Source organism: Maniola hyperantus, chromosome 6 (assembly GCF_902806685.2).
Source record: "Maniola hyperantus chromosome 6, iAphHyp1.2, whole genome shotgun sequence".
In the NCBI taxonomy this organism is placed as follows: domain Eukaryota; kingdom Metazoa; phylum Arthropoda; class Insecta; order Lepidoptera; family Nymphalidae; genus Maniola; species Maniola hyperantus.
The window spans coordinates 8,051,678-8,078,830 of NC_048541.1; the positions used below are offsets into that span (position 1 = coordinate 8,051,678).

A 27,153-nucleotide genomic window follows, 5' to 3' on the forward strand; every position below is an offset into this window, starting at 1 on the left:
CGGATTATTTTTTCAATTTTTGTTAAATAGCTTTCTTTCTGTTTTGGGCCCTTGAGTACTTACGTATTTATTTTCTACTATAGATAATTCCCGCAACATCGTCTGCTTTTTTCTAAATCCTGTAGGAACTCTTTAATTTTTCGGGATAAAAATAGCCCATTCCCAGGGATGTAAGCTAACTCTGTACCAGCGGCGAAGAGTCAATATAACACGATTCCTATCGGCTTCCCTTTAAGAATTGGCATAATATAGCGTAAGTAGGTACTATTCACATAAATTCCGTAATACATTCGTAAATACAAAGGTTCGATCGTCACAAATGCAAAATTTTTTTTGTTGTTATTAAATACTAATTTAAGTTAAAAACATAACAGCTAATGTAAGTAACATACACCTACAGTCCTACACCGTACAAGCCGTAAAATATCGGATTCCCTAGTTAGATTTTTGCTTAGTATTTATCTCTTTCATTTCCCTAGCGAAAGCGAAAGGAACGAACTAGGTCTGTCTCGCTCTACGGTCGACTAATAAAGAGCACACCAATTTAGTCTGGCCCAGTAGCGAATACGAATTTGGAACTCTGACAGGTCAGACAAATTTGACGTAAATAACTCGGTTGGATCCGAGTTACCCTATAATACCTCCAAATTAAAAATTATATTAATACTATTGTTTTAACAGGTACATGCTACTATTTTGAGTATTTTGTACTTTGAAGGGTGATTTGATATTGATACATTTGTTTTTGTGAAGCGGCCATGCTTGTTTGTTTAAGTTGTTAGTGGTGTTTTATTTTGATATAATAAATTGGGGATGTGATTAATAACTTATAAGTGGTAAGTTCACGGTAATTTTGATTCAGTTTGGTAAGCCAAAATCAGAAATGGCCTTAATTCACATAGATTGTTGTTTAACAGATTTCTTGTTACGTAACGATAGTAATTTTTCTAAATTAAGTTTTGAAAACAAAAATCGAACAGCTGATATTCTTTTAGGTAAGTACGTTTCCGGCTTCCCTTTATCAGATTTTCACCCTCTGTACCAAATTTCATCAAAATCAGTTAAACTGTTTGGCTGTGAAAAGCTAGCAGACAGACAGACTGACACACAGACAGACAGTCAGACTGACTGACACACTTTCGCATCTATACTATCTATCTATACTAATCTATATCTATACCTACTAATAAATAAAACTGAAGTGTCTGTCTGTAATGTCGAAAAAACTACCTTATTGATTATTTGAAATGTACCATAACTAAATCACACATTTAACTTTGTCTGTCTGTGTCTGTTTGAACGGGCTAATCTTCAGAACGGATGAACCTAATTTGACGGGACTTTCACAGCCAAGTAGATGATTAACCAAGGTGTAACATAGGCTACTTTTTAACAGACTTTCAAAAATGAAGAAGTTTGTCTACCTATAGTGTCACCGAAATCTCCAATATTTCTGAATCGATTTGCGTTATTATTTTTTTATCGATAGAGAAACTTTGCGACATGGTTCTATAAAAGAATTGGATTCCAACCACCTCAATCCTGATGCTGCAGAGGAACTCACCACCAAAACTGATGGGATTTCTAAATCTACGTGAACGAAGTCGCGGGCATCAGCTACTTTATAATATTATTGTGGAAGCATGGATTCTATTTGAGCAAAAAATAAATAAGAGATAAATTGTTTTAGGGTGTTTATTTTCATTATAAATTTCAAAACCAAACTACACAAACTGACCTGGCATGACTTAGCAATTAGCACACTTGCTTAGCTGATTAATAAAGTAGTTTGTGCATGATATTACACGTTGTATCTCATGTTTATTCAGAAGAAAATCTCGACCTTTCACACGGAATTAACCAAACCTCTTTATCAAATAAAAAAATTAGCTAACGAACTTCTAATCTTAATTAAGTAGTATTATTTTAAGTTTTAGTGTATTTTGATGTAAGTTATTGATAGCTAATAGTATATAGCCATGTAAAAATATATACGTTGTTACGAGATTCAAATCCAATTTAATGAAACTTTCATCAACTTTTATTGTTTCAAGACAAACTTATGAGCACGATCATTAATTTTCCTAATTAGTTTAATCACCATCGCGTGAAGTCCGACACGCCTTGATACTTTAACTTAAAATAAATCTCCCTTAGTACAAAAGTTTACATTATAAAGTTATTAAATACAATACAATAGATATATAACTTACAGAAAGGCCACTTGCTTTGCACTATCCTTGTATTATGAGTATTTATAATTATTATTACCTATAATTTACAAGCAGTTTATAGCTCAATAAATATTTTCAGGAATGCCCTCGTGATCTTACAAAATTGTACACTATATAAGTACTTAATCGTTATAATTTTCACATTACCTAAAGATAGAATGTATTGCTAATGACATTTCAATATTACATTAATTACGTAATTATTTATAAGTAAATCTAAATATAAAGTTTGGTCGAAAACAGGAATGTGTAAAACATAATGACTAGAATTTACTAAACTTAACATCGACCTAAATAAACAAGATTACATACTTTAACATTTTTATTCGAAATCATCTAATATTAAAATCTACATGTAGTTCAGCAACTTTTTTTGGGATCTGTAGACTGAGATCCTATTTTTGTTAAACAAAACACAAAAATTCAAAATGGTTATACACATCAAGGTATATGAAATGTAGTATATTTATAATGTATTCGAATTTTACATACAGATGTGAGTTAACTTACTGCCGTACTCAGAGTCGTTAAAACGAGACAGATTTATGTGAGAGATATAGCGCTGTCTCGTTTTAACTTAAGTCACGATTAAGCGACTCTGAGTACGGCTGTTAGTTTTTGTTTTCAAATAATAATAGCAACTTTATGTAGGTATTCTACCTACTGATGATGGCGAAAAGCTTTATAACAGGCTTAAAAATAATTTTTGGAATCAACGGAGATCAACATAATATCAAAACCTAATTCTTGTGCACTGTCGAACTGTACTCTAATCTGAATTAAGTAATAAATAATAACTTAAATCTATCACTAAAACACATTTAAATAAATGAGATCAATAGGCAATCAATTCTTCTAATCTATCTTCGAAGTTACTATTGAATAAATGGAATATAGTATAAAATAATGGTTTTTTCACACTTGAGTCTCTTTCTCGTCACCCAGGTGCGCGACACAAAACTATCGTTAGAATCTATTCAGAAGAAATCTATTCAAAACGATTTATAATAACAATTTCATCAATACCGATGATATCAATCCATACTGATATTTTAAATGCGAAAGTGTGTGTGTCGGTCTGCCTATTTGCTAGCTTTTCACAGCACTTTCGCTTAACCGATTTTAACGATAGGTACAGAGATAGATAGCGTGTTGTTGTTACCGTCGATATCTTTGTAAGGTCTACATCTCCTGAGGATGCTCGAGTGTGTTTGGGATTTGTGTGGTGCTGCGTGGTGGTGGTGCGTATTGCTTGCCTGGTGGCTGCTTCTCTCTGCATGTTTAGCAGTGGGAGGGCGGGCGGTGCATTTCGCAAGCTGCATGTTGCACCATACAGATTCGACCTGTTTCAGCGGATTATAGCAAATTAAGCTTTTGGTTCATTGTATATCATATGGACTTCCGCAAAGTAACTCCTGCTTCTATACAACAATTAACAGACTGTTTTATGACATTTTTTTTCGACAAAATGTCAAAAACAGACAATATTAGTCCTTAAACAGGCTCAGTATTCGACCATAAGCGCACTTGCATCAAAAACCGTTTTTTTATTACTTAATGTTGGCTTAATGTAAATTTCTACTTTCAGTTTAAGATGTCCTTAACTTATCCTTAGCTTAGGTTTTTTTATACAATTATGTAATTTTTTGTTTAATACAGTTTCTAACATGTGTTGTTAACATGTTTTTTTTAATATAAGTAGGTAAGTATATTTGATAGAAGCCTGAAACCTTAAATACTGCTCTCCTTTTTTCTACAAAACAACTTCTAAAGAGTTCTTAATTAGGAATTTTACCTACTATAACTTAGTAGCTATTTATGTAAAAATGTTACACACAATATACGGCAGCGTGAAAAAACTTTACACTGCGAAGCGCGTGTTGGGGCCACGCTACTGCCGCTGCGTTCTGCAGTATGATCACAAGGTAGATATCTACTCATGTAGCTACTTCACACAGCTCCTTGTATTACAATTAGTCATAAATGCCTTCAGTTCAATGTTCTGCTTTGCTGCTGCTGTCGCACTTTTTACCCGTGCAGCTCTTAAAAACGTACATTTTGGACGTCTGTCGGGGTGTCGGGTAGCTGTGTTTGTTCCGGGGCGCTTTGTTTGATGGGCTGGACGTGTCTGGCTCTCGGTTCTTGCGGCTGCGTCTCTCGGGCCAGCACTTGCTCAACGTGCTGCGTGACCACGTCAGCGTCCGCGATGGGCGTGCTCGTGAGGGTGCATAGATCGTTTGTAGTCATGCGCACACGCAACCCTCTTGCCGCTGCCGTTATGCACGCCACGGCGATCAGCGACGGAGGCACCAACAGGAATTCCGTTTCTGTTAACAAGGGAATGTTCAGGTCATTAAACTTGACAATAGCTGACGTGTAACAAACGATGAAAATAAATAAAAACCCACTTGAAAACAAGATATATACCTAAGTAATCTGGAATGGTATTATTGGATTGAACATTGAACAAACTGACGCATAAGGAAAGAACTTAAATACTAGGGTAGACTTGATCCGAAGTGCAGTAAAGTTTAAATAGTCTTAAGTAGTGAATAGCCATTTAGCTACCCGAGTACCTACCAAAAAAGTTTTGATTATTTTATAAAAAGTCCGAAAAAATCTTGATAAATCCATCCATACTAATACTGTAAATACGAAAGTGGGTCTGCCTGTCTGTCTGTCTTGATAGCTTTTCACGACCCATTCGTTTTATAGATTTTGAAGTTTAGTACCTAATACTGTAATACCTTGCATCCCGGGGGTGGACACAGTCTACTTTTTGTCCCAGAAAGTCGAAAAATTCCATTGGGATTTTAAAAACCTAAATCCTCAATGATCCGAAGCTTTAATATGCGGATACAAACAAGCTCGCAGGCACAGGTAGGTAGAGCATCTGTTGCAAGATAATTACCTTCGCCGGACAGGTGGCACGGCACCTTGCATCTCAGCGTCCTTGCATCTACTCGCATCCACGGCTTGTTTTACCGACAGTCACGCAAAAAAACAATACGTGACCAAATTATACTCCGTATCCATATTATAAATGCGAAAATGTGTTTGGTTTTTGGTTTTATTGAGTTGGTTGGATGGTCCTTCAACCTAGCCGCAACGGAGAAGCGGGATCGACGTAATATTTTTGCATGGATAATTATGTTTATATACACCGCAAAATAAAGAGTTCCCACGGAATTTTTAAAAACCTAAATCCCCATGAACGGATTTGAATTTTGTGGGCATCAGCTACTTAGTAGGTCCTAATATTATAAAAAATAAAGAGGAAAGATTTGTGTGTTTGTTTGTTTGTTTATTTGTAATCGATAAACTCTGAAACTACTAAAGCGATTTTAATAATTCTTTCACCATTAGAAAGCTGAAATAGCTTTCTAATGGCAATCCTGCAGAAGCTTATGGTATATATATATAACATTAAATTTCACATGAGCGAAGCCGGGCAGATCAGCTAGTACTTAATACGAATATCGCAAAAGTTTAAGTGGGGTCCACGTGAAAAAATCATCGCGCTACTTTTGCACAATACGTATCGCTATTGTTGTTTGAGAATAAGGAAGGCAAAGTTGAACAGCTGCCAGATTTGTGCCCGCCGTCCCCGTCTGCATCTTTGTGCATTGCGTATGGGACAATAGACGGGGAATAATGGTAATTTACATCTTAAGTTTACTAGCCAAGGGCGCAGCTGCAATTTCGCCAGGGCCAAGGCGAGATTTTATTGTTTGGATTTATAAGAGACTAATATCGAGACGCCCAATCAATGACACTCTAATCGAATGCCGATAACTTATGAAAAGTCAGATAATACTAAATACCCCTAACCGCGCTGCTCGATTGCGGTAGAATGACAGCTGCAATGTCACGATCACAATTACCTATGATGGGTTGATGCTCGCTTACTATTGGCTACAATGCATTGTTGCAGCAAGAATCGCACAAATTCAGCCAATCACAACAATTAAGATTGTAATAATGTTTGACGCCGGTTTTACGATATCGACCTCTCGGATTCTGCTCGTGTCATAATACTTTTTTTTTATGATTAAAAAAGGAGGCTCTAAATTATAATACTAAAATACTTCAAAAGGTAGGTGGTTCTCATTTTGATACAATTTTGTATATTGTAGGTAGCATATGTACAATATACAAAATCGGATCACGATAATTTCTACGATTAGTAGGCATCTAATAGTAGGTATACTTATGAACTTCTTATGAACTTAGTTAACAGCACGTATAAACTATAAACTAAAGTTGGCTTATTTGTTTCAAAATTCTTTAACAACCGCTGGATTATTAAAAGCTCTAACTCCTTAGGAAAAGTTGCAAAAAGTAAATAACTTCAGGTTTAATAAGCGCATCGACATAAGTATTCCTCGAAGTAGGTATAGGCTGCATATGTACATGATATGTATTTCTAACGGTGAAGGAGAGGTGATGATGCGAAACAACTCTGAACGTGTATGTCGCACTGGGTGTAAAGCCTGAGGGAAGTCAAGACGGCAGATGTGACACCACCTGGCGCGACCCTTCCGTTTGCTGCCTCCTTAGGTAACCGTAAGGTCACTGGCCGCCTACATAAGTCTAAAGCTCGTCACACATTAGAATCCTTTAAGACAGTGATATCTTTATGATAATCCATACCGCATAGGTCCGTCCATGACTCCATACTATTACTATAATATTATAAATGCGAAAATATGTCTGCCTGCCTGCTAGCTTTTTAGGGGATTTTGACGAAAATTCTAAATCCACCTGAACGAACTCGCGGGCATCATTTACGTATTGGGTATAGAGAATAAACTTAGCTTTCATCCTGAAGACGGACATAGGCTACTTTTTCTCCCAGAGAACCAGAGTTCCCACGGGATTTTAAAAAAAACCGACCAATACCTAATCTAAGAAAGGGGATCATGATACGATTGACAGTTCCTAATTCCTATTGTTAGACCTGGGCGCGTTTGGAACCGTCGAAGCTTTAGTTTTAAGTAGGTACGTATCACCACTATATCATATTATCTTACAAATAAAAAAATTGACAATCAGGAAGCGTACAATTTTACCAATTCTGAATAAATAATTTGAGTTTGAGTTTGAGTATACCTATTTGATTTAGTAATAGTTAGGTATTAGTTCGAAATATTCATGTGCTTCCACCCTAACTCTATCGCCTTTAAAAGTTCCTTACAATATTCATTAAAAAACAATATCGCAACACGCGAATGACTCGTTATTTTAATTAGAAAAAATGCCTTACACGTTAAGGTCAAGCTTGCGGGTAACTATAACAAAGTCAGTCAGCGACGGTTAAGGAAATGAAAATCTAAGTGGACGTAGACCTTTACACTTTACAGGTGTGTCTATCCTATCTACAGGCTATATGGCAGTGCAGAAAAAAACTGGTCAAGTGCGAGTCGGAATCGCATTCCAGTTTATTTCAAATTTTTGGATTTTTCCCTTTAGATACAAGTACCTAAGTAGGTACTAGTTAGTACAAGTACCTACTATAACAGTACTGTAGCAGTGTCTATGCTACGAGTAGATTAAAGAATACTTAGTTATTCAATTCACGGTTTCATATCTAAATAGGTACATATACAAAGATAAGTCCCGAGTCCTGACTCACTGACAGACTTATCAACGCCTTAACCCTAACTCTTGGACCTTAACGAAAGCACAGACGTTTCATTTAGTAGATATTATAATGTACACAAGGATTTTTCTTAATTCCCACGGGATAAGAAATAAAGAGAATTTATATTTTCGTCGAAAGAAGCAGCGGGCGGTACTAAAATATGCTATGCCTGGTTAAAACCTTACTGTTTATACCTACTAAGCTATTACACTGATCGTGAGCAATTTACTCTTATCCATTAAGGAGTTCCGTTCTCCATCTCCAAAAACATTCATCAGATCTTCACTGAAATGGGGCCACCTCTGAATTATGTCCTACAAAACAAAAATAGATTCATCAAAATCGGTTCATAATTGAGGTAGTAATCGCGCAACAAACATACAAAAAATAAAAAGCATACAGTCGAATTGAGAACCCCCTCCTTTTATTGAAGTCAGTCAATTAAAAACAATGAAATTGGTAAACCAAACCCTGGCCTGTTAAACACTATAGTGACAGGCGGCTGGCAGGTAGCTCATTTGAATGCACCAAAAATTTATATTACGAGTTTATGTGAGTTGTAATCAGTCGTATCAGGCACAATCTCTGGCGATCAACGGACCGGAGCGATCCGTTGTGCGACAGGTTGGCCGTCAGTTGGGACCAACATCTGCTGGGCACGAGCCAAGGGGCACATACGCCTAAGAATACACCCCCGTCTTACCCTATTCCTAATTACCCCAGCCAATGTAATAAGCTTCACTTTAACAGACTTCAGGAACCGTTAAGTTCCGTTTGGAAAACCTGTCTCTCCTCACCCTCAATGGGAATCCTTACTTATACAAATAGATGCAAAAGTGCAAGGGTTGCAAATAGTTAATGTCATTATCTAATTGTGTGAAACTAGATGTAATATAATACTGAATACTCCTAATGTCTCATTTTTAAATATTTATTTACTTTGAGGGTTCTTCAAACGGTTGCTCGTAAAATCTGTTGGATATCGTTTTATTATGTATAGATATGAATACCTATGACAATATTTAATGTGATGCGAAATAATTTGTGTTCAAGTAGCTATCGTAAAAAAATATAAAAGTTACAGTTTAAAACCGTTCGTTGTAAGTAGATACAATAATAAAAACTTGACACGAATTTTATCTATTTACACTACTACTTAACTAAATCCATACTAATATTATAAATGCGAAAGTGTGTCTGTCTGTCTGTCCGTCTTCTAGTTTTTCACGGCTCACCCGTTCAACCGATTTTGACGGAATTTGAAAACAATTCAGAGAATACTACAGCAAATAAGTATTACTTAACCGATTACCGCTGTTGCCTACCTATAGGCTATACCATTACCTAATCATACTTAATATGTACATAGTTTTTTTACGAACTTCAATGGAATAGATCGGAAACGAGAACGGAAACTTAACCTAAGTTTATACCTCGTTGTTCGTATAGCTCATAGATTTGAGTCACTGTTTCGGGTTAGATAGCTAAGGGTCGGGTCGCCAGGTGCGTACTGAGACGCTCTTTGTCGGGGGCCCTTTGTCGCGGTAGGCCTGGGTTTTCGGATGACGACAATGGCCGCGGGACGTCTTCGCGCATTGTCGCCGAGTCAGCTGGCGCGGCCGCTCCCCTCGGTCGCCAGCTCGTCTCATAAGTCACCACGACCGTGACACCGTTACTTGCATTAAATACTAAGTACAATAATAACACGCAACGTTTGATTGCTATCTATCTTAGCCCTTAGGATATAAATCTTTTTAGATTAAAGATATCCAACTCAAACATTAAAGCTTTTAGCACACAACTGGTAGGCGCGTTATTTCTACAACTTTACGGAAAAGTCTTACATAATTTCTTGTAGGATACGCGGAAATCGGAACAAGTACCTATAACCTAGTACTTAATTAAAAAAAAATTAAAACACGACTTCCCTGCCATAAAACAAACCACAAAGACTTTCACTTCTCATGCTCGTAAAGTTCTTCTTTATGCTGACTGTAAGTGGACTAAAACTGCTTTTCATGCTCTTGTGCATAAAGTGTTTGTAGGTAAACACAGAGAATTCAAACTCAAGAGTAGGTACGCAATACGCATGTACAAGGTTTTGCATGACAACAAAATCGTAATATGTTGGCGGAGGACAGGGGAGAAGTGACACTTAAGGTGATGTGGATTTTGGATTCTAATGATACCCCATACATATGTCTATGCATACATCCAAATATGTTTAGGCATTTAGAAGTCATGGTGCAATAAAGAAAATCACACCTTTACATTCGCCCTGAAAACACTAAGTACACTCCTTTTTTGGACAGTCGTGTGAACATCTGAAATTGCGTTATCCTCTTCTGTGCAAAATAGGTCAATGATTTTCAACTTACATGGGCGTAATTCGTAAACAAACCCCGCCGCCGCGAAGATGTTAGTAATAGGGGTCAAGGAGTATTATAGATATATCGGGTCAAGTTTTAATAAACTGTAAACACCTAGGGTAGTGCACGATCGGTTACCGACAATTACGGGTACTTCCGGCACCCGACGCCGGTGTAGTGGACACGAGCTTTTGCAGTATAATATTCTGATAGCCCACAATCTTAACAATAAATTATTATGGTAAATCTTCAACGAGTCCTTATAAAAATAACCTGGCTGAGTTTGTTGTTTCCTACTTTTATTCTTCTTCTTTGATTTGACGAAATTAATTTTCCGGGATAAAAAGTCTATGCCCGGAATGCAAGTTGTCTCGTTAAGTACAAAATTTCGTCGAAATCGGTTGAGCAAATAAGCCGTGAAAACTGAAAACTAATAGACAGACTTACGCGTTTATAATATTACTGATAATGAATTGCTTTAAATGATAATAAAAATTAGCTTATGCTTGCGACTTCGTCCGCGTGGACCACACAAATTTCAAACTCCTATTACACCCCCTTAGGGGGTTGAATTTTCAAATATCCTTTCTTAGCGGATGCCTACGTCATAATAGCTATCTGTATGTTAAATTTCAGCTCGATCCGTCTAATAGTTTGAGCTTTGCGTTGATAGATCAGTCAGTCAGTCAGTCAGTCACCTTTTCCTTTTATATATTTAGATGAAAATAATATCGAAACTAATCATAACTATCTGTTGTAGGTACTTTGACGACCTCCCTGGCGCAGTGGTAAGCGCTATGTTTTTATTAGTGAGAGGCACCAGGTTCGATTCCCGGCAGAGGGTTGGAATTTTATAATTTCTAAATCTCTGGTCTGGTTCGGTGGGAGGCTTTGGCTGTGTCTGTGGCTGTGTCTAATTACCAACCTACTGGCAACGCCGTGCCGCGAAGCCATTTAGCGTTCCGGTACGATGCCGTGTAGAAACCAAAGGGGTATGGGTTTAGTAAAAACAGCTGTACCTACCCCTTCCAGGTTAGCCCGCTTCCATCTTAGACTGCATCATCACTTACCACCAGGTGAGATTGCATTCAAGGTCCAAGGGCTAACTTGTATCTGAGTTTAAAAAAAATTAAACCCATCGTTTTTATACCTAAAGAGAAATACTAAATTTTTTAATTATTTGATCTATTTTAGATGATGTGGTAAGCCAATGGAGGGTAACCAACTGTTAGTCGTAAATAACTTTTTATCTGGAGGCGATGGACCATAGGGGCCGCGCAGGGTTAAGTGTCATCACGATCCTTAAATTATTTCTACGACCCAAGTAATTGTCATTTTTACTTTCTTATACTAATCTCTAATCTACAGCTCGTATTCCTTTGTTTTATAATAATTTGGATGAGAATTGAGAAGTTATGGAGTTCGGAGTTACATGCTCATTTACCTATTACTTTTTGCACTAAATACCTACCCATGAAAAAACTAAACTAAGTTTTAACTAGTGGATGGATAAGGCTGGCGTGCCACTAAGCGATTATTATTGCGAGATGCTTTGCGAAGGATGAATAGTTTAATATCTTAGGTACCTAGCTCTGTTAGATTTCATTGCTTAGCTTACAATCTGATTGATAAGGATTCAAATTATAAAAAATAAAACTGGCCAAGTGCGAGTCAAACTCGCTTCCGCGGGGTTCCGTACTACAGTCGTATTTTTTCGACATTTTGCACGATAAATCAAAAACTTTTATGCATGAAAATCTGTTTTAGAATTTACAGGTAAAGCCCTTTCATATAATACCCCACTTAGTACCTATAACAATCTTACTTTGAAAGTTGAAAATACTAATTATTTTGTCATGAACACATTTTATTTTAATATTTATTTAATATTTTTTTTGTGATGTAATCGTGAGGTTTTCGGATTTTTTCCTTTACTTGTGCTATAAGATCTACCTACCTGCGAAATTTCATAATTCTAGGTAAACGGGAAGGACCCTACAAGTTTTCTTGACAGACACAACAGACCGACAGACAGACAACAAAGTGATCCTATAAGGGTTCCTTTTTTTTGTTTTGAGGTTCGGAAACCTAAAAATAAGCGATTCTATTAGCGGACGTTACATCCTTCACTACGCGTTGCTCCAGGTTACTCATGTAGGTATTAGGTAGTCTTACTCACCCATAAACATAAACCGACGAAATAATGTGGTTTTCTTGCACTCTTCACTGATAGCATATGTGTGTGTGAAAAGTGAGAAATGTGTAGAAAATGCACTTTGAAAAGCGAATCTAAACTGATCGGTTCTATAATAATATTAGATAGGTATCATAATACATATTATCTACACAAACAGCAGTTTTATTACGTACAAACCTACCTACTATAGGATGTTTATTTTGGTATAGGTACCTAACAGGACCATATCGGGCACCATGGTGGTGTGGACTGTAGAGGTTATAAATCAGATTGGGTCCAGATAACTTAATGGTTTTTGTATTTAGCTAGTAGCTATAAACAACACAACGCTTACAAACCTCGGGTTATCAACATCTCGTAGAATATATAATATAGAAAACAACGTAGGTACCTTAAGATTAAGAGTGATGTTCTATTTTTAACCGACTTCAAAAAAAGGAGGAGGTTCTCAATTCGTCGGAATCTTTTTTTTTTATGTATGTTCCCCGATTACTCGAAAACGCCTGGACCGATTTTGAAAATTCTTTTTTTGTTTGAAAGGGTATATTTCAAAGTTGGTCCCATTTAAATTTGGTGAAGATCTGATGAACATCTTCGAAGATAGATTATTTTAGAAATTATAGATTTTTTGGGGTCGGTGCCAATGATGTGCCATTGTGGAGTCCCATAAAAATATGAAGTCTGGACGATTCGCGCAGCTAAAGCTAATTGGCACCGGCACCAAAAAGTATTATTATGGAACTATATTAACTCTTGTATACATAATATATTCGGTAATAAATTAAATTATTTTTCAATTTTTAGTGTTTGTGTAACGTTGTTTAACGTTGTTTATTTTTTTTGTAAAAAAATTTTATTTCACAATTTTTAGTGGCCCCATGGAATTATGCTATGACTGGTTAAAAATCTGCTGTTTACTAAGCTATTACACTGATCGCGAGCAATTTACTCTTATCCGTTGAGGAGTTCCAGTATCTATCTTCGAAGATGTTCATCAGATCTTCACCAAATTTAAATGGGACCAACTTTGAAATATACCCTTTCAAACAAAAAAAGAATTTTCAAAATCGGTCCAGGCGTTTTCGAGTAATCGGGGAACATACATAAAAAAAAAAAGATTCCGACGAATTGAGAACCTCCTCCTTTTTTTGAAGTCGGTTAAAAATAGAACATCACTCTTAATCTTAAGGTACCTACGTTGTTTTCTATATTATATATTCTACGAGATGTTGATAACCCGAGGTTTGTAAGCGTTGTGTTGTGTATAGCTACTAGCTAAATACAAAAACCATTAAGTTATCTGGACCCAATCTGATTTATAACCTCTACAGTCCACACCACCATGGTGCCCGATACGGTCCTGTTAGGTACCTATACCAAAATAAACATCCTATAGTAGGTAGGTTTGTACGTAATAAAACTGCTGTTTGTGTAGATAATATGTATTATGATACCTATCTAATATTATTATAGAACCGATCAGTTTAGATTCGCTTTTCAAAGTGCATTTTCTACACATTTCTCACTTTTCACACACACATATGCTATCAGTGAAGAGTGCAAGAAAACCACATTATTTCGTCGGTTTATGTTTATGGGTGAGTAAGACTACCTAATACCTACATGAGTAACCTGGAGCAACGCGTAGTGAAGGATGTAACGTCCGCTAATAGAATCGCTTATTTTTAGGTTTCCGAACCTCAAAACGAAAAAAAGGAACCCTTATAGGATCACTTTGTTGTCTGTCTGTCGGTCTGTTGTGTCTGTCAAGAAAACTTGTAGGGTCCTTCCCGTTTACCTAGAATTATGAAATTTCGCAGGTAGGTAGATCTTATAGCACAAGTAAAGGAAAAAATCCGAAAACCTCACGATTACATCACAAAAAAAATATTAAATAAATATTAAAATAAAATGTGTTCATGACAAAATAATTAGTATTTTCAACTTTCAAAGTAAGATTGTTATAGGTACTAAGTGGGGTATCATATGAAAGGGCTTTACCTGTAAATTCTAAAACAGATTTTCATGCATAAAAGTTTTTGATTTATCGTGCAAAATGTCGAAAAAATACGACTGTAGTACGGAACCCCGCGGAAGCGAGTTTGACTCGCACTTGGCCAGTTTTATTTTTTATAATTTGAATCCTTATCAATCAGATTGTAAGCTAAGCAATGAAATCTAACAGAGCTAGGTACCTAAGATATTAAACTATTCATCCTTCGCAAAGCATCTCGCAATAATAATCGCTTAGTGGCACGCCAGCCTTATCCATCCACTAGTTAAAACTTAGTTTAGTTTTTTCATGGGTAGGTATTTAGTGCAAAAAGTAATAGGTAAATGAGCATGTAACTCCGAACTCCATAACTTCTCAATTCTCATCCAAATTATTATAAAACAAAGGAATACGAGCTGTAGATTAGAGATTAGTATAAGAAAGTAAAAATGACAATTACTTGGGTCGTAGAAATAATTTAAGGATCGTGATGACACTTAACCCTGCGCGGCCCCTATGGTCCATCGCCTCCAGATAAAAAGTTATTTACGACTAACAGTTGGTTACCCTCCATTGGCTTACCACATCATCTAAAATAGATCAAATAATTAAAAAATTTAGTATTTCTCTTTAGGTATAAAAACGATGGGTTTAATTTTTTTTAAACTCAGATACAAGTTAGCCCTTGGACCTTGAATGCAATCTCACCTGGTGGTAAGTGATGATGCAGTCTAAGATGGAAGCGGGCTAACCTGGAAGGGGTAGGTACAGCTGTTTTTACTAAACCCATACCCCTTTGGTTTCTACACGGCATCGTACCGGAACGCTAAATGGCTTCGCGGCAGTAGGTTGGTAATTAGACACAGCCACAGACACAGCCAAAGCCTCCCACCGAACCAGACCAGAGATTTAGAAATTATAAAATTCCAACCCTCTGCCGGGAATCGAACCTGGTGCCTCTCACTAATAAAAACATAGCGCTTACCACTGCGCCAGGGAGGTCGTCAAAGTACCTACAACAGATAGTTATGATTAGTTTCGATATTATTTTCATCTAAATATATAAAAGGAAAAGGTGACTGACTGACTGACTGACTGATCTATCAACGCAAAGCTCAAACTATTAGACGGATCGAGCTGAAATTTAACATACAGATAGCTATTATGACGTAGGCATCCGCTAAGAAAGGATACTTGAAAATTCAACCCCCTAAGGGGGTGTAATAGGAGTTTGAAATTTGTGTGGTCCACGCGGACGAAGTCGCAAGCATAAGCTAATTTTTATTATCATTTAAAGCAATTCATTATCAGTAATATTATATAAACGCGTAAGTCATATATATTCGGTACATAATATATTCGGTAATAAATTAAATTATTTTTCAATTTTTAGTGTTTTTATCTTACTAACATTATGATTATTATGTATACAAATAAATGTGAAAGTTTGGATGTTTGCATGTTTGTTACTCCTTCACACCACAATGACTGAAATTTGGAATGAAGATAGCTTATATGCTGAATTAGATAACACATACATAGGCTATATTTTATCCCGGAAAAAGTAAAAAGTTTCTACATTCTATCACAGGATACACATCTACAAGATTTTAGATATAAAAGAGTTTTCAATTTATTTATATGCATAGGTACCTAGTACAAATTATAATAATAACTTGTAATAGTAATAATAATAGTAATTTGTACTAGGTGTAATATACAAATTATAATATCTAATTATTTGTACAATCAGCTTCCTGCGACATCAGACGAGTCGCAGGGAGCCGCTGGATTCAGGCGCCGCAAGACCGTGGCGTGTGGAAATCCCTACAAGAGACCTATGTCCAGCAGTGGACGTCCATCGGTTGATGATGACTATGATGATGAATTTGTACATTGCTATCTATTCTATTCAATATCAAAAATTCCTACACTAGTTATAGGTGCATACCTATAGCTATACAATTATTTATTTAAACACAATTGCAATAATTTGTGTGTATTTTAACAAAGGGAGGTTTTTCGGAGAGGGTCAGTTCGTGGGGTGGCGGCACAAGGTGTACGATATCACGGCACTGGTGGCATGTGCGTTCCGATACATATCGAACCCTCCCGACATGCTCGTGACCACTCCACTCCGCTACACGCACTCTAATCGCATTATAAGTACCTAGCTGATGCCCGCGACTTCGTTCGCGTGGATTTAGTTTTTATGAAATCCCGTGGGAACTCTTTGATTTTCCGGGATAAAAAGTAGCCTATGTCACTCTCCAGGTCTTTGACTATATCCATGCACAAAATCACGTCAATCCGTTGCTCCGTTGTGGCGGGATTGAAGGACCAACAAACCAATAAACCAACAAACCACTATACCTTTAGAGCCTCGATAGCTCAACGGTTAAAGGAGCGGACTGAAAACCGAAAGGCTGCCGGTTCAAATCCCACCCGTTGCACTATTGTCACACCTACTCCTAGCACAAGCTTTACGCTTAATTGGAGGGGAAAGAGGAATATTATAGTCAGCAATTAACTTGGCTAATATTCTTTAAAAAAAACACTTGCGCATTTATAATATGTTAAACAAGGACAGAAAATTGGCTGGCTCTCTCTCTAAAGTGTCTAATGGCTTAACTCATTGGTGAAATCCTCGACTAGTTTCGAAGACGTCCGGAGACCTTTTTCGATGGGCCTATGCCCGCGATGCGGTGCCAAGGAGAAGGCGTCATACGTGTCGTTGCATCTCGTAGCCCGCGAGACTCGCAGTCTCCTTGGCATTGCGTCGCAAGCAGAGGCCCATTGAAAACGGACCCCGGACGGGTTTGAAACTAGTCGGGCATACTAGACTAATAGGAGAGTTCAGCCGTCAGACATTTATATTTATAACAAAATTTATATTCTTCTCTATTATGTTGGTACAAATAAAACTACCTAAGTGAGCTAAGCATAGTACCTACTTAATTAAAGTAACTTGGGATGAAAAGCTGTAGAATCTAAAATTCAGGGCCCCTTTTATCTTAGCAGTTGGTAACAATAAAATAGATTTCAAGTTCAAAGTAAAGTTAGGCAAATAACTAGGTACTCTACTATTACCTACCATAATTGATTAGCATTAAGTCAAGGAAGGCCGAAGTCTGTACGGCCCGCATGTTACGGCATCACAGATAGATATATGTAGATTGTAGCTCAATGTGCCTCCAACTCCAATCCCAAAATAATGAATAAAAGGTACCTACCTATGTAATAAAGGCTGTAACCAGAACCCTAGCAAAAACGAAGACAGGTTATAGTACTGACGATTACTGATACTGATAAGAAAAACGCGAAAAATAAAATGAAAAAATATCCTATATTTTGTAAATGTTCACGCTATATTGCAAATAAAACATCTGACTGAAGCTAGAGGTCAACGAACGAACTCGGAGACCCCAGTTTTGCACGCTATACATTGCGGGTTTGAAAAATACTAAAGCTACAAAATGAGGCAAACTTCTTTTTGCTGATGCATTTTCCTAATTAGGCTAGGTACTACTGACAATACATAAATGAAATTGAATGTTTTAGACATCCGTTTAAAAGATCGTACTTAATAATAAAAGAATATACTACATGAAAACATATCTCTGCAAGTCTCTTTCCATAGCAATCAATTTTCTAATAGGGTTGGTAGGTATCTATTAAGTAGGTAAGTATTAAAGTATACCTACTTTATTTTAAAAAAAAAAACAGCTAAACGGAGAACCATTTTTGCAAAGCTTTTGGTTAGAAAAATAAAAATAAGTTCCTAGATAAGGATCTTTACCTGTGTAGCAAACTGAAGTAAGTGTGAGGGCATGGATTCGTACGAGGGGATTTGATCGGCCCCACGGCACTCGTGCAAGCAGAGGCTCCACAAAATCGAAGGCTGTCGCTATTGACAGCTGCCAATTCAGTCGCTGTAGCAGCATTACTTCCCATTGCTGAAACAAATAATAATGAAATTACTTAGAAACTTATGCAAAACAATATTATTGTTTGGCATAAGTTTCTTGTAAGTACTTCGACAAGCCACGGTCTTGCGCCGCCTGAATCCTGAATCCAGCGGCTCCAACGCGACTCGTTTCATATCACCTGCCCACCTATTCCAGTAGAGAGTCTGCCAACGCAGCGCATTCTATTGTTTTTTTTTTTTTATTTTTTTTTATTCAGATACAAGTTAGCCCTTGACTGCAATCTCACCTGGTGGTAAGTGATGATGCAGTCTAAGATGATAGCGGGCTAACCTGGAAGGGGTATGGCAATTTTTATTAAACCCATACCCCTTTGGTTTCTACACGGCATCGTACCGGAACGCTAAATCGCTTGGCGGCACGGCTTTGCCGGTAGGGTGGTAACTAGCCACGGCCGAAGCCTCCCACCAGACCAGACCAGAAATTTAGAAATTATAAAATTCCAAACCCCTGCCAGGAATCGAACCCGGGACCTCCCACTATTAAGACCACAGCGCTCACCACTGCGCCAGGGAGGTCGTCAGACTTAAAAGATAACTAAATAATGTCCAACAGTCAACGTCTATCGGTTGATGACGGTGATGATGATAACTGTTTAGCATATAATTTTGCGTGCGGGTTAGCGGACTACTATACCTACTTAATACATTTTCCTTTAATTTTCATTGTCCTACTTATATTCGAATGCGAGTTCTATAGAACTCGCTATCTGTTAGGATTCAAACAATTTACCCCCTGGCATGTATGGCATGATCTTACCATTGCATTTTAAGCGAACTACACCTTTATCACGTATGGCTTACAACATAATTTAAAAGCCAAAGAAGTCAAGTGTAACACTATCACCCCTTTTCACTTTCATCGATCGATTAAAAAAACTGCAATAATTATGCAGCAGTCCAAAGACATTTTATAAAATAAAAGAAGCGAAGACGTTCACGTCATACAAGCATTTACAGCTGAATCGTAACCGTCATACACGGTGGCTCAGGCGGAAACCGCAAAAAATTGCGAATCATATTACAAATTATCGTAAAAGAAAAGGGCAAAACAGGGAACCAACGTCTAGGGATACTGGAAGGAAAGCTTTAAGTAAGTACTTTGAAATAATAGGGGTAAATGTAATTATCTGTTTCGGTAAAGATTGAATTAGCTAGAGGTGAAGGAAGCATTCCCACACTCCTAATTATGAGTAGGTACATCAATAGTTAAAACAGATCAGAGACCTAGAGAGCATTCCGAAGATCTAGAGATAAGTGGATTGACGGGATGGAGAGGAACATGATTGTTTTGAGGGTTAAGAACTGGAAAGAAGCTGCATCTGACCGCCTGCAATGGAGAAGTGGGCTTGACCAAGTTAAGGCATACCCAGGGCTATAGCGTTTTGATAACAATGAAAAACAGATCAGTAACAAATCTAATTAATGTAGGTCTAAAATGTTATCATTTTTTTAATCTGATATTTTAAGGGACTTTTATAGGTGACTTATAGCCATGCCCATTGTTACAAAAATTAAAATCAAACTAAGTAAGTAGGTCAATTCTAAGACAAAAACAATTTAATCACTAACTTTATACACTTTCATTGCCAAAATGATCAACGGTTTGCTAAAAATACGTTTGAAAATACCAATAATAAGTATTCACAATCGTTACACGTTACGTTAGATAATGTGGCTAATTCCTTTGTACACAATCTCTAAACTAAACTAAAATATCACGTCTAAATCTATTGCTATCCCTTTCATAATGTTGCTTGCGGAAAAGGAAAGCACTAGATTTAGACCTGTTAATTTAGTTTAGTTTAGAGATTGTGTACTAGAGAATCGGCCCCATTATTTCTCTCAAAATGGTGATTGGGAACACATACATAGGTATTACTAGCTGACCCTGCGAACTTCGTTCCGCCTAACAGTCGATTCAAATTTTTTAATTTTTTTTTAAATATCAATTCACTATCAGAAATTCTAAAATCCCCACGATTTAGGACTTCAGTACTTTGCAGCATCAGGATTGAGGAGTTAGGATCCGAAGTTCAATGATGTAGCCTATGCTTGGTACCTAAAATAATTTTGCATCATCCGCAGTTCCTGAAACATTATAGTTTAGGAGTGCTGTACCCTACATCATCAGGGTTGAGGAGTTGAGACTTGAAGTCTGAGAATAAAGTCGTTGCTTGGTACCTACAATATGAATTCACTATGAACACTTCCTGAATCTTGATAACTCAGGCGGGCAGTAACCCTGCAGCATCAGGATTAAGGAGTTGAATCCAGAATTTTTTATGTGACCACCACGAAAACTTTTTTTGTTGATTTAAAAAAATAATTTGCAAATCGGTCCAGAAACCTCGAAAAAATCGATGTAGAAAAAAGAACCACCTCATTTTTGACAGTCGGTTAAAAACCGATTACCTTGAAATATTTACGGAACAATTTTTAAAATATCCCCTTTCTAACAAAAAAAGAATGAATGAAATCAGACTACGCGTTAATGAATTACAACTCAGTATACATTTTAACTTTCATCCCCTCTCCTACGGGAACCATGCTGAATTTCGGGATAAAAAGTATCCTATATTCTTCCTCATAGTATGACCTCAAATCGTACCAAGTTTCATTGGAATCCATTCAGTAGTTTCAGCGTGATGCGCGGCCGTGATACAGACAGACAGACAGATAGACAGACAGACAGACAAAAATGAAAAAAATTACAGTTTTGTGTTCAGTATCGATTATAGAGTGCCCTCGAAAAAAAAATTTCAAAATATCTTCAATGTACAGAATTTGACCTGTTACAGTTTTATTATAAGTATTGATTGATATACATATGCATAGGTATTATTAACATAAATAATACGCCATGACAAGCGTCAAACATAACAATAAGAATATTCTAACCACTAAGCTTTATTTTTGTGGATACCTATGGTAGACACTAGACAGTAATAAAATTAAAACACTTATCAAGTATCAACAGACTAGACACAATATTCTGCTACTCCATCGATGCCAAATGTTACCGTATCGTAAACACTTATCGCACCAAACCATGGGAACTTACTCTTGTATGCATTTCGACCTCATTATCATGCGTGTTTTAGACTTATCAGGATCATCGCTTGAATTAATTGTAAGGAAGTGTAAGCTACGAGTACTATACCATACGGTACCTCCGCATTACAAAGAACGATGAGCGGTTTCTCACGGTCATGGTTCATAATTAAGGCATATTATGTAGGTAGGTACCGATTAGGTATACATTTTACCAAATGTCACGACAAATTACCATACGAACACTATCTAACAATCCTCGTTGTGTGGGAAGTCGGGAAACGTATTATAATATTATTCAAGAAATATTTGACGACCTGCCTGACACAGTTGTGAGCGCTGTGGTCTTATAAGCAGGAGGTCTGAGGACGTGACATACGGACGGACAGACAGACATGACGAATCTAAAAGGATTCCGTTTATTGCCATTCGGCTACGGAACCCTAAAAACTGCCCTTCCAAGTTAGCCCGCTTCCACAGACTGCATGTAATGGAATAAAATCAAATAAGTAGATAACAACTGCCAAGTCAAGTGCAAGTCAAACTCGCGCACCGAGGGTTCCGGAGGTACTACAGTCGTATTTTTTCGACGTTTAGCACGATTAATCAAAAACTATTATTCATAAAAATAAGTAAAAATCTGTTTTAGACTGTAAAGACCTTTTATATGATACCCCACTTGGTATAGTAATCTTACTTTGAAGTTTGACTATACTAATTATTTATTCATGAATACATTTTAAATTTTTTTGTGATGTAACCATAAATTCACGATTTTCGGATTTGTTCCTTTACTTATGCTATAAGACCTACCTACCTGCCAAATTTCATGATTCTAGGTCAACCGGAAGTTCCTACCCTATAGCGCAATATATCCTATAGGATAGGGTTTTTTGACAGACACGACGGACGTACAGACAGACAGACAGACAACAAAGTGACCCTATAAGGGTTCCTTTTTTCCTTTTGAGGTACGGAACCCTAAAAAGATAAAACACTAGTTTGAAAGCTAAACTAGTGTTGCGCTTACTGATTGATATAAATCTGCGAAAACACGGCTCGGGAAAAAAATTGGATGCTTGTTTATTACAGAAAAACATTTGGTTAGCGAGGGTGATAGTGCGTGTGAATAATGTGACAAGTCAAACTCACGGGCGCTACATAACTAATTGAACTAATCACACCTGCCTACCTGCTCACACAATATTACAAATTACAATTATGGCTTTGTGAATGATGAGCGCGACTTCGTCCACGATTTTTTAAAATCCCAAGGAAACTTTTTCTGTATAAAAAGTAGCTTATATCCGTATAGTACAGGATGCAAACTATTTTTGTATCCAATAGAATGATGATGTGCATCACTTTATACACGTAGATTTAGGTTTTTAGATATCCCGTGGAAACTCTTTGATTTTCCGGGACAAAAAATCAAAAAGCGTACGTCCACCTTCGGGATGCAAGCATATCTCTATACCTAATTTCGCCAAAATCGGTTAAACGGATGCGCCCTAAAAAGCTAGCAGAAAGACAGACAGACACACTTTCGCAGTTATAAAATTAGTATTAATGTATGGATGGATAGCGGATACCTACTATAGGTATATGGATATTTATGATCCTTTGTGTGAATTTTTATAAAACAATAGTGAAAGTCTGTATCGTACGCGACAGGTCGAGATGGCAATCGGGGAGGGAACGCCCCGATCGCCCGCACAGCCCCCGCTCTTACCCGGCGCGGGCTAGCGCGGGGGACGTGCAGATGTACGGCGCGTTCCCCCGCCTCATACCCCGATTGCCATCCTATCCTTTTAACCTGTCGCGGACTATATCTTCCAAATGAAAGGACTCTCTCTACTCATCAATAGGCAATAAATACTATGAATGTAAAAAGAAACTTATCAGTGTATCACGCGTCTTATCATCACTCGTATCATAAATGTGTCGCTACCGCCTACCCACATTTCCGTCGGAAGTAGCGACTTCAACACTCGGTCACACATACGTACCTACTCCTAAGAAAGGCGACATTAGTATCCTCTCCGCTCCATGAGTTTGTCGAGGAAGAGGTAATTACCGGAAGTCTACAAGCAGTACTCTAAGGAAACGGACAATATAATGTTGTACCTTGGGGTGAAGGTATGACATTTGACTCGGCTAATCGAGTTCATTCACGGTACAATCAAACCAATGCAGTCCTTGTATCTACTCATGTGCTTTGCGGTCTTCGCAGGATGTAAGGTGTATAGCTGCTTTGCGACGCGTTGCCTTATAATTAAGCCTTAAACTGATACCGATCTAAGTACCTAGTTAAAATTGAGTATAATTTTATCCTTCCTTCAATATAACTGTTTATAAGGTTAGAAATGTAGGTAGGTATGTACATTATTTAATTTTACTTACAATCTTCAAAAGGTGAACTAAGAATTTTTTAAAAAAAACGGTAAAGTGCAAGTCGACTCGCACACGTAAGGTTCTATCCGTACCTACGATCGTACCTATACAAGAAATAACACTTTTTATTTTTTTGCGATGTAACCACAAAGTCATGGTTTTCGTATTTACTTTGCTTCTGTTGTATGACATTTTTACCTGCCTTTCATAATTCTAGAATCTAGATCAACGGGAAGTACCCTATTGGACTAGGTTTTGATTCCCTTCACAACAAAGTGATCCTTTATGGGTTCCTTTTTTTCCTTTTGAGCTACGCAACCCTAAAAATCATCGTTGAGTTAAAATTTAAGAGCCCCAACAAGGTAGGTATTTAAAACGTTAATAATATTAAGTTTATGATTTGTAGCATAATTAATACATATAGGTATATACAGTGGCGTGCAATTCATAGAGGCATAAAAGTACTGCTTACCCTAGTTGAAATGACCAGTGGTCATTTTTCTTTATGACCTGCCATTCAGCAGGTCTCTATAAGCTATATCTAAGGCCTATCTTACTAATGCTTACCCTGGCTTCAAACTCTGTGCACGCCACTGGGTATATATCTGTTTCACGCGGACAAAGTCGCGAGCATATAAACTGGTTATAAAAACAAGAACCATTGCTTCAAATAGTTGCATCTGGTGCCAATATTATCTCTATATTATCAATATATTATCTTGCATGTTACAAGAGTCATCTCTTGCGACATACACCTTCGATGATTTGGTGAAATAAGTAGGTATATTAGAAGCTTATAATAACAGATATGTAAGTACCTATAGTACGCGACAGTTGAAATGGCAATAGGGGAGGGAACGCCCCGCACACCCGCACAGCCCCTGCGCTAACCCGGTGCGGGCGAGCGCGGGTGATGACGTATGGATGTGCGGCGCGTGTCCCCCCCCCCCCCCCCCCCCCGCCTCATACCCTGATTGCCATCTGACCTGTCACAGACTATACCTACCTGCAAAGTTATTGTAAGGTTTCACAAAAACCACTAAAAACTTACCCTCACTTCTTGTGGAAATACGGAGTTGTCAGTGTAAGCGCAGAGAAGATCTACTGAAAGTGGATGGCATTGACGGAACTTGGACGCCAGGAGGAGCGCCGTGACTGCGAGCAACTGCAGCTGCTGCCGTGAGATCGCGCGCTGCGCCAGGAACCTGTCCATGTAGCTCACGGCCAGGGGGTACACCTGCTCTTCACACTGCTGCTCCTCGCACACCTGATAACACAACCATTCATTACAATTAGGACCTTATTGCATTACTAATAGGCCAGAAATTTAAACAAAAAGCAACACAATTAAAAAAAAGATTAATCTAAATAAGTTTGCTTATCAGTGGCTTATCATCATCATAATATTTTTTTACTTGTTTAACTGAATTTGTTAAAATTAGAGCTTACAGGCCTGAATCGGTTGAACATCAAAACTTTGGACTTGGAATGTTGTTTAGAATAATGAAGGTAAACAAGATTGAATTATCAATCAATTATCAATATTTACTCATATCAATAATCTTTACTCAGGTAGGTAGGTATAACAATACCTAATAGGTGCCTATAACCAAAGCATTTGCCTATAATTATTTATTAGACAAAGATTTTTAGGAAAGATTACCCAAGAGTACTAGACTCTAATACATAGGTAATCTTTCCAATAGGTTTTTCTTTTAACTATACTATACATATTAGGTAGGCACTGGTCTAAGAAAAATTAGCATAACTATTAGAAAAAGTTATAACAACATCCCATTAAAAACGTTGGCAGGACAGCCGTTGAATACATAAGCTAAGTAAGTATAAGCCGTTTTTTGCAATCCTGGTTACGCTGCGTTATAGAGATTCCGTTGCTCATTGAACTTGAACAGAGCCTTCTTTAAAAAAACTACTGTAAAAAAGTTTCCGTTCGCATCAGATAATTGTAAGGGCTCGTACCTACCTATCTAGCGTAGATAAACACACGTGCATCACGTGTATTATCGTCTTCATTTGAAAAAGAAATCCTATATAATGTAAGTACCACTACCTACCTATATTATTATAGGTACCTACCTACTTACTAAAAATTAGTAGGTACTTACTAACGTCTAAAAAAACTCTGGTGAAGAAATCTTATCAATTAAGCTCTTATTCTGTATTCTTATCCTAAATTATTCTGCGGAATACCTGGGTAGGTACCTACCTATTTATTCTTTTAACTATTTGAATACAAAGTCAGGTACTTATGCAAGTACTAAGTAACCAATAGATAGCTTTCAGCATAAGTATAGAATCTCTTATCGTAGCTCTTAACACTAGAAAAATTAAAACTACTGTTGAGGGTAGACTGAAAAATATTTTGATCCCTATCTGTTATAGGGCATGTAATTATAACTTTAATTCTCAATTCTATATTTGTAACATTAAACCATTTATTAACATTTATTTATATGAAAAATCATCTAAGAAACGACGAAGATAGCTACCTACTAAAGAAAGCTCAAGCACACACAAATTTAAGGTCATTCACTTCAACTTTAATCAGCTGTTGTCGGAAGTCGGACGCGATAGTTAAGTTTTAATGAACAAAATTTGTTTAATGTCTTTGTAATTAGATAGATAATAGATAATATTGTAGAAAGTTTAAGTCGTACCTCCAGCATCCAAGTAGTGACAACTTTCCTCATAAAAGGTTGAATATCAATTTGTACATGTTGAAAATAATCTATGTGCAAAGCATGCACTCTTTCTAGGATGAGGAGATTCGGGAGCAGCCTGCGGTCGCGGTCCAAGGCTCGATCAGGTCCAGCGACGCACATATCCATAGTTCTTCCACTACCGTTGCTGTTATGTCCAGAATTTTGTAGATTTTCCCCACAAGATAAATCCATTTTCAGCACAAGTTATCACTTTGAAATACCACAGTGTCCATAATATAGTACATACAGAACTTAGGTTCGCACAATGTTGTTGTTTACGTGTTGTTCACGAGCGCTGTCACCGTTCACACAGCCGCCCAGCTAGCGGCTCAAACAAGTGTGTGTCGACTTGACTACCGAGTAGCGAGTAGCGGGCATGTATAGGAACGCGTGTGCTGGGCCTTGTCGTAGCTCTGCTAAGGGCGAGTTCCCCACTCCTCAGCTTGCTTTCGATTAACCTTTTGTGTTTTTTGCACGTCGCGTCGGGCTATTTGATAAAAGCTTCTAGGGTTCCCTGAGATAATTTTATATGATTTTATATTCAGGGTAGGACTAAGCGT

At 37.3% G+C, this 27,153-nt stretch overlaps 1 protein-coding gene across 1 annotated transcript; it reads right to left on the reverse strand.

The window, feature by feature from the left end:
• Positions 1-1,681: 1,681 nt before the first annotated feature.
• On the reverse strand, positions 1,682-27,045 carry LOC117983076 (G1/S-specific cyclin-D2-like). Its single transcript, XM_034969538.2, has 4 exons — positions 26,549-27,045; positions 24,922-25,137; positions 18,237-18,393; positions 1,682-4,561 (listed from the first exon to the last, which is right to left on the reverse strand). The coding sequence occupies exons 1-4, from the start codon at positions 26,783-26,785 to the stop codon at positions 4,278-4,280; spliced, it is 894 nt and encodes a 297-aa protein (XP_034825429.1). The 5' UTR covers positions 26,786-27,045; the 3' UTR covers positions 1,682-4,277.
• Between the last annotated feature and the right edge of the window lie 108 nt (positions 27,046-27,153).